Source organism: Mesoplodon bidens (assembly GCF_964165515.1).
Source record: "Mesoplodon bidens genome assembly, chromosome: 6".
Classification (NCBI taxonomy): Eukaryota; Metazoa; Chordata; class Mammalia; order Artiodactyla; family Ziphiidae; genus Mesoplodon; species Mesoplodon bidens.
Window position 1 is genome coordinate 116,821,763 of NC_138162.1, and position 17,074 is coordinate 116,838,836.

The 17,074-nt window shown below is 43.1% G+C and overlaps 1 protein-coding gene across 10 annotated transcripts in view; it reads left to right on the top strand.

Annotated features, from left to right (window-relative positions):
- NEK1 (NIMA related kinase 1) overlaps window positions 1-17,074 on the top strand; it is a 226,116-nt gene that overhangs the window by 54,136 nt on the left and 154,906 nt on the right. For all 10 annotated transcript variants that reach the window (XM_081237217.1, XM_081237219.1, XM_081237218.1 and 7 more), the window contains 6 exons: window positions 1,300-1,360; window positions 4,234-4,385; window positions 14,636-14,695; window positions 14,934-14,993; window positions 15,088-15,135; window positions 15,630-15,704. In XM_081237217.1, the coding sequence (XP_081093343.1) occupies window positions 1,300-1,360; window positions 4,234-4,385; window positions 14,636-14,695; window positions 14,934-14,993; window positions 15,088-15,135; window positions 15,630-15,704 (456 nt within the window). The remainder of the gene's footprint in view (window positions 1-1,299; window positions 1,361-4,233; window positions 4,386-14,635; window positions 14,696-14,933; window positions 14,994-15,087; window positions 15,136-15,629; window positions 15,705-17,074) is intronic.

Consider the following 17,074-nt stretch of genomic DNA (forward strand, 5'->3'; position numbering starts at 1 on the left):
CAAATGGCTACATGTTGGTAGTGGCAACTATATTGGACGCCACAACATAGGAATTCCACAATTTTCTTGGATTCCACGTCCCATCTCTCAGTTCACATGTGCATTCACGCAGGGGAAAAGACAGACTCACACTCAAATTTAGGGCAAGGTGGAGATCATAAAGCATGTCTTCCATGAAAAAGAAAGGAAAAAAACCCACACATGTTCAGAAGAGAAAGCACACTCACATAGTTGGCTCCCAGTTGCCTGTGAAGCAGACTTTTCATGCAGTGGTTCCCAAACTTTAGCATACATAAAAATTACCTGGAGGACGCTGCTGAATCCCACCTCTATTTCTATTTCAGTAAATCTGAGATGGAGCCTGAGAATTGGCATATTTTATAAGTTCCTGGTGATGCTGATTCACTGATATTATGAGGCTTTAAGAACTGGTCCTCTAGGAATCCCTGATGGGAAAGGCGACCATATCAGCTTCTGGCTTTTTGCCTGTTGGAGTTTCTGATCCCTTCCAGTGTGGGCAATCTTCCCTTCACCACCCCTGTGTTCTCTCGAAGAAAAAGAAAATTCACTTGCCTTTCCCTTCTTTGCTCAGTAAGAAAAAAAGCAGGCCTAAATCGACTTAGCAATTATATTGTTGCTAACATAGTTTTACATTTAAAGAGGGAAAAAATATAGTGGGTAGGGAGAGAAAGTTACTTGCAGGAAATACTAATGATTTCTGCTTCTCAAAATAAGTAGTGGAGTGTTGTAGTAATAGTAAAAGGAGATAACTTTTAAGTTATGTAAGAATATTCAAATATTTATCCAGTAATATGTTTACAATTATATATTAAGATCGAAAACTCATTGGAGATGCTGAGAAGATTCAGAGTAAAGTTGAAATAACCGAGAGGTTAATCCAGGGGAGGGATAATGAAGTGATTCTTCAGCAGTTTTGAAGTAGATGAGGGAGACGGATGCACCTCAATACAGAGGTTATTCCAGATGGAGGGCAGTGTTGTTAAATCGCCGAAACGCAGAACAGGCAAGGCAACGTGCAGGGGCCTGGGGGGTGCGTTTTGTTAATTCAAGAAGAGAGCTTGTCCAGAGAAATAATAAAAAGATATTGGGAAGGCTGGGGAGAAGGTAGCGTGAGAGGAATTTGTTGAATGGATAACTTGGATTTTAGTACAGTTTATTTGGCAGCATAATTGTGACTGAAAGAGGGAAAAAATGTGTTCTGATTAATGGCTAGGTGTTTTTTTTTAATTTGGTAATTTAACATTTTTTCTAACGATTTCCCCCATCTTTCAATTTAAGCTTATTGCAGAAGAATTTTGTCTAAAAACATTTTCCAGGTTTGGAGCACAGCCTATACCAGGTAAATGAAATTTAATATGAATCCTTTCCCCTGTTCGCCATAATCAGTATACTAATTATACTAGAGGTATTTGTAGATGTAGTAAGTTGGGGTAATCCAGAGGAAATGCATCTTTAAATTTTTTATGTTATATGGCAATATCCAACACTTTCTGATGAATTCATAACAAAATTTCCCTTTATTATCTGCCTTATTTAAATGAATTCTATTTTGAAATCTGTCTTATTCAAATGTTCAGCTCATATTCTGAGAACATCGTTAGAAAATGTTATAAAATGCCCTAGTTAACTGCAAATCTTTATGTTAAATAATTTTCTTTGAGAAATACTTAATATTTATGTAAAATAATTTTCTTTGAGAAATATTTAGTATTCTAGAATATTTTAAATGTAAATCAGTGTGAAGTCAGGCACCTTAGTAAAGATAGATTTTCTTTTAAATATAGCCAGCAGCGGTGGAGCATTTGTAGGGCTGTGAGTGTGGTTATATATTATGTTTATGTATGTAAGTGTATCTCTGTGAGAGGGAACTTACATTTTTTCTGCATGGAATGATTTCAGAATGGGTTTCTAAAATCAGTGGAAGTCATTTAAGATTTGAAGATTGTGTTGTTTTTCAAACATAATGCTTTGCATGTTCTACTCCATTTTGAGTATGAACACATTAATAAAAATAAATCCTGTATCATAAAAGCGAGTCCGTATCAGCTGGACCTGGTGTAACTGTGTGTTCTCAGGGAGGCCAGCTGGGTTAGCTCTTCTTAGACACCCTGGGGCTCATCCTCTGCGCAGGCCGAGAGTGGCAGTCCTGGGAGATCAGGTCCACTTGGAACCAAGTTCACGAGACAGACCCAGGGCAGGGTCAGCGTGTCCCTCCTGGCGAGGAGTCCCATCTTCCTCCAAAGCCTCCTTGTCACACAGGCAGGAAGGAATCCCCGTGTCAGCATTTCTTCCCAGTGGGCGAGCCTCCTGGGAGGCGGAGCGCAGGAGCCCTGCTCTGCTCTGGTGCGAGGAGCTGGATGGAGGGGGTGTGTGATGGCGAGGCCCTACCCTGTGGGCCCCCTCCCCATGGGCAGGAAGCTTCCTCCTGCTGGGAGCCTCGCCTCGGCAGCCAGATGAGTAACCCTTCCTCTTCTCTGGGGAGTGTTTGTGCTTTTGTGCCTCTTGCCCCTTTTCTGGGACACACAGTATTTCTTTGGTTATGTTAATACACGTAGCCAGGTTGCAGCGGTGTGACTTTGTATGTCTGTCTTCCGACTGGAGCTTACAGTTGAATTTTCAAAGGGGAAATTTTTTTTCTCACATTTCCTAGTTCCTGTTCTGATACAGTTGGAGTATGTGTTTGGAAAAACTTACTGTACCACACTGCATCTCAGATCTTCCACACACATTAGTTGTGAATCTCTAAACTGCCAATCAAATGGCTTATATCATTTTTATTTTTGTAAGAGTTTACTAAATTATATGAACAGTATGTGTTCATTATAAAAATTAAAAAGAAGAAAAAAAAATACCCTAATGTTAACACAGACTGTTACATTTGGTATATTTTTTTCCATGATAGGAGATGCATAATGATTGAAAATTGGGGTCGTGTTATATAAACAAGGGTTTGTTTCTTTTAATTCACAGTATTACATGTTGATCATTTTCTAATACAATTAAATATTCTTTGAAGAACAGAGTTTAATGGTAATATTTCCTCGTGAACTCCGAGGTAATTTTTTTCTCCATTCCCCTCTTAAAGAAGAAGCGTGCTTGTTGGCAGAGGTTGGTCACGTGGCTCTAGGACACGGTACACCCCTGGGGTGGAGGGCAGGCTGAGGGAGGAGTGGGGCGGAGCCGGGGGAGGGGGTCTTGGAGGAAGGGGCTCCAGGAAGGTTCCGAGCAGAGGAGACTCTTTGACCTCCTCTAGTATCTTTGATGGCCGTGTGGTGTAGACTTTCTTTTTCAGACGAGACTGAATCTTGTCTGAGCTTCAATAAAAGTTTAATACGGAATAATGCAGGGTTTACCCTTGTGTATACATTTTTGTGTTTCTCTGATTATTTCTTTAAAATCAATTCATAAACGTTCTTTTTTTTTTTCTTTTGGCCACACTGCGCGGCTTGTGGGATCTTAGTTCCCCAGCCAGGGACTGAACCCTCACCCCTGGCAGTGAAAGCGTGGAATCCTAACCACTGGACCGCCAGGGAGTTCCCATAAACATTGTTCTTGATACAGATTGCTCTCTGGAAACTTTGACCAGTTTGTATTCCTACCAGCAGTGCATAAACGTACTCATTTCCTGGGACCCTTAGCTATAGAGATTCTTTTAAGTACTCAATGGGTCTGTAGGTGTAGGCATTACTCAGACTATATATGAAGCAAATATTAAAGTGCTCATAGTGATGGAATTAATGTTTAGCAGTTGCTCTTGAGGTTTATATTCTGATTTCAAAAGTAATTTCTAAGACATTGAATGTTCTTTTTAAAGTTTATTTTTAACAGCTTTATTGAGATATAATCCGCATACCATTCAGTTCGCCCATTTAAAGTCAACAGGTCAGTGTTTTTTAGTATATTCACAGATACTTGCAGTCATCATCCACAGTCAGTTTTAGGGACGTGCTTGTTCTGTGTGAGAAATTTCAACATGTGAGAAATCTCAACAAGTTAGCTTCTTGCTTCTTTCAAAGAGTGGCTTTAGTGTGGAATAGCCCTAATGGAGGCATTGCCGTGCGGTAAGGAGGGAGTGAGACGTTTAATGAAAAGTCTCAGATTCAGTGATCTCAGTGATTGGGAACATGAACAAGGCCATCTTGAAGAGTTTTGAAATTAGGGGTTTCCTATTAAGAACTCTGAAAATATTTTTTTTCTATTTTTTTCACATAGCTAAAAGACCAGGTTCAGGACAAAGCTTGGCTTCTGTTGTGTCTGCTCCAAAAATTACAAAGCCTGCTGCTAAATATGGAGTCCCTTTAACGTATAAGAAATATGGAGATAAAAAATTACATGAAAAGAAACCACTCCAAAAACATAAACAGGTATGATGATCATGCTACAAACTGTGTATTAATAACATGCTCAGTTTGACCTTATTTTATTGTAGCTCAATTCAGTTAATCTTGATATTCATAGGATTGTTTTTATTAAGTTACTAAAGAACAATGTTCTCTGCTTCACCAGTCTTCTAAAACTTGGGAGACTTACAGAAGTCATAAAGAAACATTAGTTAAGTAAAGTAGCTGGTGCCGTAAAAAGAAAGTAACATTATAAATGAAATCATTTTTGAATAACCTAAGCAGAACCATTTGTTTTTGTGCCTAAAATAAGTAAATATCTGTGATAAACATCATAAAAATCTGGGGAAATTTTGAATTTAAGAATTCACGATGAAGGGCTTCCCTGGTGGCGCAGTGGTTGAGAGTCTGCCTGCCGATGCAGGGGACACGGGTTCATGCCCTGGTCCGGGAGGATCCCACATGCCGCGGAGCAGCTGGGCCCGTGAGCCATGGCCGCTGAGCCTGTGCGTCCGGAGCCTGTGCTTCGCAACAGGAGAGGCCACAACAGTGAGAGAGGCCCGCGTACCACAAAAAAAAAAAAAAGAATTCATGATGAGATAAATAAAATCATAGAGCTGGAGGAATATGATCATATAGTCTGTCATATTTCAGATGAAAATGAAGGCTTGTAGCATTTAGGGGTTGTGTCTAAGAACACAGAGTATTAGTTGCAGGAATTTGATATTTTTCTTCATGTCACTAGCTGTGTTCTCTGGTATATGGAACCTGTTGGTTTGCACTGCGTATGCACGTGCAACAACATACACATGTAGTTACAAAGGTGTGTGTAATGCTGTAAGACAGACCTCCTAGTAGGGGTCGTCCGTCTCTTTGGGTAGAAGCTATGATAAAGTAGTTCAACATGATCCCTGTAAAGCAGTCTTCAAATAAGTTATGTAAGTCAGCATCTAGTCAGGAGACAGAAAACATAATAATTTGATAGGGGAAAGTTTAGTGTAAGTAATTATTATCTGTTTTTAGGTAATTGACTTCTAAGGGGTAAAGAGAACTCTAAAGAATACAGGCCTGGCAGACAGATGCAGGAAGCAGGCACTGCTCCTGGTGCAGAGGCAGGGCCCCATAGGAGAGACAGAGGCCAGAGTGTCACCCCACCTGCCCTTAAAGCCGAGACTCAGAGCCTGCTGGGTGTGGATGGAGGCGACCCCTGGGTAGTGGAGTTCCCTGAGGTGCCAGGGCCGAGGCTGGCAGATGCGAGACTGTCCATTGTGGAGCTGATCAGACTCCTGGAACCTTCATAGGGTGAACTGTGCTGAGAGGCCCATGGAGGAGCCTGCAGGGCACTGCTGGGCTCTTTGGGCTGGGCTGCCGGCTGGGGCACCGGGTGCGGCGGGCAGCTGGCCTCGAGGCTGCCGCTGAAACTCGCAGAGAGGCTGCCTGGGGTACTCTGCCTGCAGGGGTGGTGTCACCCCATATCCTGCACCCACAGGGACAAGAGGAAGAGAAGCCCTTTCCTTGTGCAGCGTCCCTCCCTCCAGCATGGTCTGCGGACAAAGCTTACATCCTGCTGCAGGCCTGAGGTTTGCCCTGTCCAGCTCCAGGGTCACGAGCAGGACAGTGAAGGGTGAACTGCGAGCTGAGGGGCATTGTGACAGCTGGCACACCGCGTTTGTGTTTATGTTTTTTGGTACCATGTTTATTCAGGCCTAAATGGAGCAATTCCATCATAGCCTTTAGCCCTCTTTAGTCACCACCAGACACCCAGCGCCCCCGGCGTGCCCTCATTCCATAGCCTCTCAGCTCCCTAAGGCCCTGGTCCTCCCCCGATCCAACCTTGAACCCTGAACCCTTCCACAGAGCCTCGGATAGCACATCATCAGCAAAATCCCCTGTGTTCTAACCTTGTCAAGAGTGTCTTCACCCCTTTTGCTCTAAAACCTGGCTTGCCCTGAACACACTCATGTGTCTCTCTTGGGGACCGTTTTCCCTCTGGTCCCTCAGTCCTGCCGGGCCTAGAGGTGGGACGATGGAGGCGTGTTCCTCGCTTGTCATTGCCAGACTCTGCCCTGCTCCCTAAGCCGCTCCGCCAGGCTTCGTGTCAGCTGCTGCGCCTCCGTGTGAGGGTCACCTTAGACACTTCCCTGCACTGTCACGATTCTTGGTGACTTCATTATCTGAGAAGATGACCCTTGCAGTAGTGCACAGCCTTGTTTTCTTGATGGTTCTCTTTCATCAGTGATCGTGTCTCCTGCCTCACCTTGGAAGTCTCCCCTGTAGTCATGCCGTCACATTTGTCATCAATAATAGCATCTATTTCGTAGTCTCAGTTACAAGTACCCCACTCCTCTGACCACTACTTCCTGTGTTTTCAGCTCATTCCCTGAGGACTCTGCCACCAAAACTTCTTACTTCTGTTTGGATCCATGGATCTTAACTAGTTTTTTCATTGTCCGTCTCTTCATTTTTATTTTCTTTCTCCGGCTTTAATTTCATGTTCTCTCATTGTAATAGTTTCTAGAACCTCGACTGTCTTGCCCCCGTGGAATGTGGTGGGAAAAACAGGCAGCTGTTCTAACTGGTCTCGCTTTAAATTTAAACCCCCAGCGTCAGGCAAGCACTGTCGCCACCACCTTGTTATGTTTCCACAGTCCAGTTACCCTCCCATTTTCTAAGATGGTTATCTCCTGCTTTCTCCTTGTTCTTCACCTCACCTCAATTTCCTTCCACTTGCTTCTGTTTTCTCAGTGAAATAGGAAGCAAGGTCATTGCCCACACTCAGCAGCCCTCCTGCCAGTCAGTCCTAGGTGTTTGTAAATATCCTGCCTTTCTTCCTGTTGCTTTGCTGATCTGTTTGTGTTTTGATCCAGAGCCGACCCAGCTGTTTGTGGACCATCTGTTGTGAGTATTTCTGCCTCCTAAAGGACTTCACCCTCTCTTCTGTATCATATTTTTCCTCTCTCCTGAATCATTCCTGTTAGCAAACAGACAGGTTATATCTTCAGTCTTCTTAACAAAATCCTCCCTCCCGTGTCTCCCTGGATCCAGCCCTTTCCCTGTATCTCTGCTCGTTTAACGGCAGAACTTCCCCCAGCCTTGTCTGTACGTCTTCACTTCCTTGCTTCCCCTTTCCTCTTGCTTTGTCACAGCTGTTAGGACGCGGCCTGAGGACCGCAGGGAGCCCGGTTGGGTACGTCCAGGGGTCAGGTGTCTTCTTCCTCTGCCTCAGTCTTGGACTCACTTGGTTACCTGCTCTTTCTTGAACTTCTTCTTCACGTGAGTCCAGATATCACGCTCTGCTGCCTGTCCTCCTCCCCGCCCGCCGGCTCCTCCTGCCGCTGCGCAAGCCCCTCCTGCTGTCGCTGACCCCTGGCGCTCGAGTGCTTCGGGACGCCGGCCGGGGACACCTCCTTCCCGGACCATCCTCGCGCTCTGGCAGCGCCTGTAAACCGACACACCTGCATCTCAAGCCCGGACTCCTTTCCTGAACTCCAGCCCCGTGCCGTCCTCGCATTTCTAAGCGGGTGTCTGGCGGGCATCCCAGCGTGAGGCTGTGTAAGTCTGAACCGCCGTCCCCGTGTGTCCCCAGGCTCATCGTTCTTGTCTTGCCTCACGCCCCTGAAGTCCGCTGCCTCCCCGTCACCGTCACATCCTGTCCACCGCCTGCGGAACCTGTTCTGTTCGCAGCCTGACTGCTGCTCGCCGCTCTGTCAAACACCGGTCCAGGCCACCTCGCCCTCCCCGGCCTGACCTCACTGCTCTCAGACCGGCGTCCTGCGTCTGTCCGCATATGGCAGCCTCGATGCTGCTCTGATGGTGAAGGGTAATCGTCGCCCTTTCCTGCTCAAGAGGTGCCAGCAGCCGTTCCTCCCGCTCGGAGAAGGTGCCCTTGTTACCTCCGCAAGTCTCATCTCTGCTCCCTCCTTGCTGGTCTCCATCCAGCAGCGCTCGTGACACCTTGCTGTCCTCGGACATGCCGAGCACTTACACTTGCACTTGCTCCTCTCTCCTCCTGGAGGACTCTCTCTCTCTCGCATCGTTTTCTTCCTTCCTTCCTTCCGGGCTGTGCTCGCCACTCTACGGGTAGACCCGCCATCCAGCCTTCTGGCCCACCCCCGCAGCTCCGTCTGCGTTTTCCTCTGCTGTTTTTCTTGCATGTGCTTGTTTCCAGCCTCCTCCGTGGAGGTGTGAGTCTGTGAGAGCAGGGGTGGTGGTGTTCGCTGGTACCTGAGCCAGTGGGGCCCCCAGTAAACGCTGACTGCATAAGTGAGTGATGGGTGGATTAGAGAGCACTGACTCAGAGTTTGTCAAGTCACTCAAGTGTTCATTCTTTAAAAGAATGAGTAACACGCAAAAGTTGTTAGTGAAACTCTGTGCAGAAGCCATTTTGTTACCGTTGTTAGCAGATTGATAGCTATTAGAAAAACAAAACCAAGAGAGAGAAAATGATGATGACCACCTCCTGAGCACACTGGGATGTGTCTGTACTCCATAAGGTCACAGGAGGAAGAAAATAGACTCAATAGCTCTTTAGTTAGGAAGACGAGTAGTCTGCTAAGATTATTATCCATAGTTGTACTGAAGAGACTAAAAATTAATATGATCCCTTTAACTTTCTCTTGTAACCCAAATACATACTTGGGTGGACTTGTAGAAGGTCATTTGCCTTATCTCTGGGCCAAGTGTTTGCCTGACCAAGTGGAGAGGTCAGAGCGCTTGGTGAGGCTGGGCTGAAGGTGCAGGAGGTTGTCCTCACCCTGGGGTGGGATCATGGCCAAGTGTTTATTCTTTCACGTGGCTGGTCGTGTTCTTAATGTTTCCCTCATTTTCAGTCAGCGTTTACTCAGTACGCAAGAGCAGCACGCTGTGGTGTTTTCAGATTCCAGTTAATGATATCCTGAATGGCAGATATCATCCCATCAAGTAGTTAGAGACAGGTACATGATTCAGGTGATAGTTATAAGAGTTTTGGAGTTCAGGCAAGGTTGTTGCCCTTAAAGTTTTTAGGCATTTGGCATGATTTTCTAGACCAGACCAGTGAGAACTAAATAATAATTAGCACATGAAATAATCATGCAGCTTATTTAAACAATGTTTCACGACAGATTTCTTTGCACGACAGTGTGAATGTACTTAATGCCACAGTACTGTACACTAAAAAATGGTTAAAATGGTAAATTGTTTTTAGTTGAAGTATAGTTGATCTATCATATTGTGTTAGTTTCAGGTGTACAGCATAGTGATTCAGTTTATGGGGGGGGGCATTATATTCCATTATAGGTTATTACAAGATATTGGGTAGTGGGATCTTCCCAGGCCAGGTATTGAACCCGTATCCCCTGCATTGGCAGGCAGATTCTTAACCAGTGCACCACCAGGAAAGTCCTGTCTGTCTCTTTTTAACTGCAGAAAATTAAGCTAATACACATTAAGTTTTTATTACTCAGCATATCATAAAAATATCTGCATGTCATAAAAACTTTCTTTGCTCCAGTTCCTATTAATAATCATAGCTGTTTTCTAAAAGGCTTCAGTTAAAACAAAGGAGTGGTTATGAAGCCACCAGGGGGAGCTCCGTGAGTATGTTTCAGTATTTTGGTTCTGACTTTAGCAAAGAAACAAAACAACGCGTTTCTTTTAGTATGGATGTTTTATGTAACCATATTTTTCTCTTCTGTGTAGAAATAGTGTTCTGAAAATACTTGTGTGATGTCAGAGGAACAGCTTGGCGTTTTTATTTCACAAATATTTGAGTATCTTATATGTGAGGCAATCTGGAGGACCAAAACATGAATATAACTCTTGCTTTCATGTGACTTACCCAAGAGTACGTAGGTGTCTTAGGTAAACCTTCTCTTGTTGCACACCGTTGTGTAATCTGGTTTAAAGCTGATCATGTATAGTGAGATGCTGTATCACTCATGTTAATATTTTTAAGTTGTTGGGTGTCGTGGTTCACAAATGTGGAGACCAGTGCTAGACCTGCTACCTAAGGGTTCACCTGTGGAACTTGTCAAAATATAGAACGCAGGGCTCTGTGTCCAGAAATTATAATTCAGCAACTCTTGGGGATACGTGTTTTTTGAAAATAGCTTTATCAAGATATAACTCACATACTATACAACCCATCCATTTAAAGTTTGGAATTAAATGGTTTCTGATGAATTTGCAAGAGTTGTGCAGCCATCCCCACAAGCGACTTTAGAACATTCTCATTGCCTCCCCACAAGATCCTTTTCCCATTAGCATTCACTCCCCGTTCTTTCCCAACCCTTAGCCCTGGGCAACCGCTCATCTACTTTGGTCTCTGTATAGATTTGCTTGTTCTGGATGTTCCATGTAACTGGAGTCATACAGTACCTGGTCTTTTGTGACTGGCTTCTTTTGCTTAGTATAGTGTTTCCAAGGTTGTAGCATGTATCAGTACTTCATTCCTGTTTGTTGCCAAGTAATACTCTTTTGTACGGAAGGAATATGTATTTTTACAAAGCTCCTGGGTAGCATTTCCCACTAGTTCAGATTCTATATATATATATAAAACATACTTTGAAATGTTAACTTTGTGATTGTAATGGCATAAAAAAAATTATATACAACTGTTTTTTCCTTGTACTTCAGTAATAGAGCCCCCAGAACGCTCTCTTGACTATCTTAAAAGAGGAGGTTGCTATCTGTTAGTGGTGGCAAAACCATTTAGTGGGTGAAGAGCAGGGACTTTTTTTTTTAAGTAATAGAATGGAAAGTAACAGACTCAGCTACACATAGTAAAAGTATTTTATGGAACTTGGGAGTGTGTGTGTGTGTGTGTATCTTAATTGGGCCTGGATGTGAAATATATTTCTTACAGTGGGTTGCTTTTACAAAAAGTTTGAAGGCTACTGTTCTTTAAATATTTCAGTATTATTGTCATCTCATTAACCCTAGTGTCTTTCCTGGGGTGAGGTGGTGAGATACATGGTTCAGCTTAAGTGAAAGTTGAATTGAAATAACTAGCCAGCATTAGGTTAGGAGTTAGGATCTAATAATACAGTGAGGAGGAGATGGGACGGTTCCGGGAACCTACTGCTTGGGTCGTTTTGTCAGGGAGTAAACTTGCCATTTAGTTAGTCATGGTGTGAGGTTTTGTTTTTTTTTGGGCTGCACCGCGCAGCTTTCGAGATGTTAGTTCCCCGACCAGGGATCAAACCCATGCCCCCTGCAGTGGAAGTGCCGAGTCTTAACCACTGGACTGCCAGGGAAGTCCCTGGTATGAGACTTAATACCACTTATCACATTGATGATGTAGCTTTGAGTTTAAAACATACTGTATCAATAAAATGGATTTGGTTTATGATGGTCATTTAATTAAAATGCCAAAACACAGTGTAAGAGAATCATTATTCTCATTTTAACAGTTTATCAACCCATTTGATGATGTTACATATTCTAAATATTATCATTTTATTGTGCTCAAATTAAATAATGTATTCATTAAAATAAGTTAGTTGCATTTCCTAAGGAAGAAATTATGTTTAAAGTATGTATCGTGTTGCTTTCTAAAGCAGAAGCTTTAAATATCTTTCTGAATTTTTTTTTTAGTGAAAGGAAACTTTTGGTGCCTTTCTAGTTCTTTTTTATGTGTTGTGAGCTATATAATATCTTAACAGTAATATATTTCTGGAATTAATTATATTAATTTCATATTGATTGTGGGTCATATTTATTTTGTAATATTCTGAATTCTCATTTAGAATTTTAGTGCTCATCCGTTATGGTCATTTTACAAAATTTAGGAAGTTGAAGCAAAAAGTGATATATGAGAGTAATTTCCTGACATTGACTTTTGCCAAAATACAGCTGCTTTTGAAATGGAGTTATTAGTGGAGACACTTTAATGATTTAATCAAATACTGAATTATTTTAATAATAATGTAAATGACCACTGAAATAATTTTTTTAAGTAGCATTTGCTTTCCTTTGAGTTGAAACCCAACATAGGTAAATAATTTTGTACAGTGTTTCTTTTTATATTCATTTTTTCCTAAGGTAGCTGAAAAATTTTAAATTGGTTCATGATAAATAACTAGAGTTTCCTGTAAATACTTTTAATCTTTTTTGGTATATAGAATTGTATTTTGAACAGTTTGAAAAACTGATCATACAGTAGGCTTAACATTGCTCACAAAATTGAGTAGCTAGCCCAGGATAAAAAAGGAAAGAAATCCATGGGTCAATTATACTTATGAGCACACATGCAGAAATCCTAAAAGAAGTTTTTCAAAAACTCAAATCATTTATCAAAAGAATGATTTAAGAATTATTAATAGGATACATTTTGGGATGCAAGGATGGTTTAACAGTAGGAAACTGGTTAATTTCACTTCATTAGTAAGTTGAGAAAATCATACATAAATTATTTCAGTAGATACTGAAAGTTCAGTAGAATTTAACACTTAAAAAAAAACTTCTTTGGTTGTATACATTAAACATGTACAACTTTTTGTATGTCCATCGTACCTCAATAAAATGGTTTTTAAAAACGATCCAGTGACCTCCCTGGTGGCGCAGTGGTTAAGAATCCACCTTCTCAGTGCAGGGGACACAGGTTCCAGCCCTGGTCCAGGAAGATCCCACATGCCGCGGAGCAACTAAGCCCATGCGCCACAACTACTGAGCCTGTGCTCTAGAGCCCGTGCACCACAAATACTGAGCCCACATGCCATAACTACTGAAGCCCGCATGCCTAGAGCCCGTGCTCCACAAGAGGAGAAGCCACCTCAAGGAGAAGCCCGCGCACTGCAACGAAGGGTAGCTCCCACTCGCCGCAACTAAAGAAAGCCCTCGTGCAGCAACGAAGACCCAACGCAGCCATAAATAAATAAATAAATAAATTTTTAAAATCCAAATTTCTTTCATTCAAGAAATAGAGGGGAAAGTTCTTAACATGACAGTTTTGTATACTAGAAACCCATGTCAGGCATCATACATAATACTGAAAAATTGGAAGCATTTACATTAAAGTTAGGAGCAAAACAAAGATGTTTGCAATGATTGCTATTATTTAGTGTTATTCCAGAAGCCTAGCTAATGTAATTTAAAAGAGAAAGAAATAAGAAACATAAATACTGGGAGAGAAGAGAAAACAGACATTTACAGATGATATGATTCCCTATGTAGAAAATCCTGGTGAAGCAGCAGAACCCTACTAATGAATTCAGTAAAGTGGCCTGATAGAAGTTCAGCATGCAAAAATGGATAATCAGAAAAGGAAATGGAGAGACCTAGTGACAGACTCCCTCAAATACTTTATTTTATTTTTATACAGCAGGTTCATATTAGTTATCTATTTTATACATATTAGTGTATATATGTCAATCCCAATCTCCCTATTCTCAAATACTTTAGACCTGCTGAGAAAAGTGCAAGATAACTATGCAAGAAAGGAATCAACATCAATGGAGTATTACTTATCAATGAAGAAAACAAATGCAGATACAAATAATAACATGGACGATTCTGAAAACAATGTTGAGCAACAGAAGTGAGATACAAAGGAATATATATTGTGTAATTCCATTAATACACAACTCAGAACACAGAAAGCTAAACTGTATTGCTTAGGAAGGCATACATAATTGGCAAAGCCATAAAGACAAGCAAGATAGTGATTAGTAAAGTCAGGATGGTGGCTACCTCTCTGGTGGAGGACTTCTGCGTGTTGGCAGTATTCTCTGCCTTGACTTGGGTGGCTATTTCCTTTATTTTTGCTAACCTCTGTGTATGTCCTTTATCTACTTTTTTATAGGTGACTTTATTTTTATTTATTTAAAATATTTATTTTATTTATTTTTGGCTGCGTTGGGTCTTCATTGCTGCACGTGGGCTTTCTCTAGTTGTGGTGAGTGGGGGCTACTCTTTGTTGCAGTGTGCAGGCTTCTCATTGCGGTGGCTTCTCTTGTTGCGGAGCACGGGCTCTAGGCACGTCAGCTTCAGTAGTTGTGGCACGCGGGCTCAATAGCTGTGGCTTGTGGGCTCTAGAGCGCAGGCTCAGTAGTTGTGGTGCACAGACTTAGTTGCTCCGCAGCATGGGGGATTTTCCCGGACCAGGGATCGAACCCACGTCCCCTGCATTGGCAGGCAGATTCTTAACCACTGCACCACCAGGAAAGCCCCAGGGATAATATATTTTGAAAGACAATTATAGCAGTATTGGCTTTACATCTTTTCCTGTTTTAAATTTCCATACATTTGAATTTTTCAAAATCCTTATCTAATTTGTAGTTTTACTTTTTGTCCAGGCCCATCAAAGTCCAGTGAAGAAAGTGAATCCTGGAGAAGAAAGGAGGAAACTGTTTGAGGTATAAAGACATCTGTCTGCTTATTTTAAAGCTTTGTAAAAATAATTATAAAAGAAGAAACAAATCTTATAAAACCTCCAAACCTTTCCTCCTTATTTCTTTCAAACAAATACCTCTAACTTATCTCTGTTTTTTAACCTCCCTGGGCATACATCTACCATTGGTATGCTAGCTTTACTGATGAAACTAGAAGAAGTAGTATTTATTATTGATAAAAAATGTTCTTTTTTTATTTAAGGAACCAGCAAGGAAGAGAAGGTTGGAATTGAATGAAAAAGAAAAGAAACAAAAGGATCAGGTAGTTATTTTGCTCTTACTTTTTTCCCCTGCCAAGTTGGAGAGGTTAGTAGTTTCAAGAGTTCTAAAAAGTTTGTCTTTAAAACTTGTTACAGATTAGTTTAATGAAGGCTGAACAGATGAAAAGGCAAGAAAAGGAAAGGGTAAGAGGATGGTCCATTTCCCCGGTGTGCTGCACTGCCTCCTCCACAGGCGCCTTTTTTTTTTTTTTTTTTCCTGGCTGCGTTGGGTCCCCATTGCTGCACGCAGGTCCCCTCTAGTTGCGGCGAGTGGGGGCCACGCCTCGCTGCAGTGCACTTGCTTCCCATCGCAGTGGCCTCTCTCGCTGCAGAGCACGGGCTCTAGGCCTGTGGGCTCAGTAGTTGTGGCTCGCGGGCTCTAGAGCGCAGGATCAGTAGCTGTGGCACACGGGCTCAGCCGCTCCGTGGCACGCGGGATCCTCCCGGACCAGGGATCAAACCTGCGTCCTCTGCATTGGCAGGAGGACTCCCAACCACTGTGCCACCAGGGAAGTCCCCCCCGCCCTTTTTTTTTTAAAGGGAGACACTGATTCCATTTTATTTCTAAATGTATTTCATGTACTTTATACTAAATATTTGAAATGGTGTTTTGTTTCTTTGTTTCTTTTCCCCAAAAGTTGGAGAAAATAAATAGGGCCAGGGAACAAGGATGGAGAAACGTGCTGAGTGCTGGTGGAAGCGGTGAAATGAAGGTAGGCCTTTGGTGCCAGTGCACTTACACTACTGCTTTTTCTCCAGTTTCCTCCTGCTCTTGAAAAGGTATACAGCTGGCTTTTTGCGGGGATACACTTACTTTTCACTAGAGTTCTTCAGCGTCTATTATGACTCCTTAGTTTCCCTGCACATATTTGGTATGTAATTTGTACTGATAACTAATATGTGACACTGTTGAAATTGCATAAAAAGTTTGCTGTGAAGGCTGTGATACACCATTCCTGCCTGAGGCATCTTTTTAAAATCAAACACAGTTTGTCTCCACTCTGCCTGAAGTCCTCCTGTAGCTTCACGCAGGCCTGAACGTTCCGTTTTCAGAAGAGCCGTAGTGAGCAGGGCCCTGCCAGGCTCTCCGCACTCATCCCGGTCCCGCCCCGCAGTGCCGTGCGCTCTCGTCATGCTGAGCTGAGGACCGTACTGCAGCTTCCCCACTGTGTGGGGCCTGCTGGAGCTACGTCCTGACACCTGTGTTTCTCTTTACCTGAAGGCACCCTCCGTCCCTCCTCACTCTCACTCCTACCTCCAGCCATTTCCCTAGGTAACCAGTGACCTAACCAGCCATTTACCTAGGTAGGTTAATTCAGACATTTCCCTTGGGCAGGTCCACACTGTACAACCTTGGGCAAGTTACTTAACTTTTCTGAGCCTTAATTTCTTCATTTAAAAGAAGAAAGGAAGAAAGAAAGAAAGAAAAGGAAGGAAGGAAAGAAAGAAAACAAAGAAAGAAAGAAAAAAAAATTTCAAGAGCAGTGCCTGAGCTTGGCCTGCAAGGACTCACTTGTTAAGCTCCTTTTCCTTGCCTTGCTCTCCCAGTCTGCATCTTGTGTTTCTTCTTTTGCCCTCATAACATCCTTTACATGCCGAATTCTAAGGTGGCCCCCAGATTCCTGACTCCAGGGGTCAGGCCTGATGTTATCCCTCCACTGAAGCGTGGGGGAACCTGTGAACAGGGTGTGTCGCAGCCCCTTGGTTAAGCTGTGTTGTATGGCCCTGCTGACGGGGTAGCCACTCCTGTGGCCACGTCACTATTTTATAAGCCTCCCTCATAGCAGCCTGGAAGGGAGAAGGTCAGAGAGACAGCTGCTGCTGGCCTGGGAAGAAGCATGCGTTCACGTGGCAGGGAAGCACAGGTGTCCTCTGGGAGCTGATCGTGGTATCTGACCAACAGCTAGCAAGAGTGTAGTGACCTTAGCCGTGACAGCCACAAGGGAGTGAATTCCGCCAGGAACCAGTGAGCTTGGAAGAGGATCCTGAGCCTCAGATGGGAATGACAGCCCTGGCTGACACCTTGACTTCTGCCTGGTGAGACCCCAAGCAGAGGACCCTGCTAACCATGCCCAGACTCCTG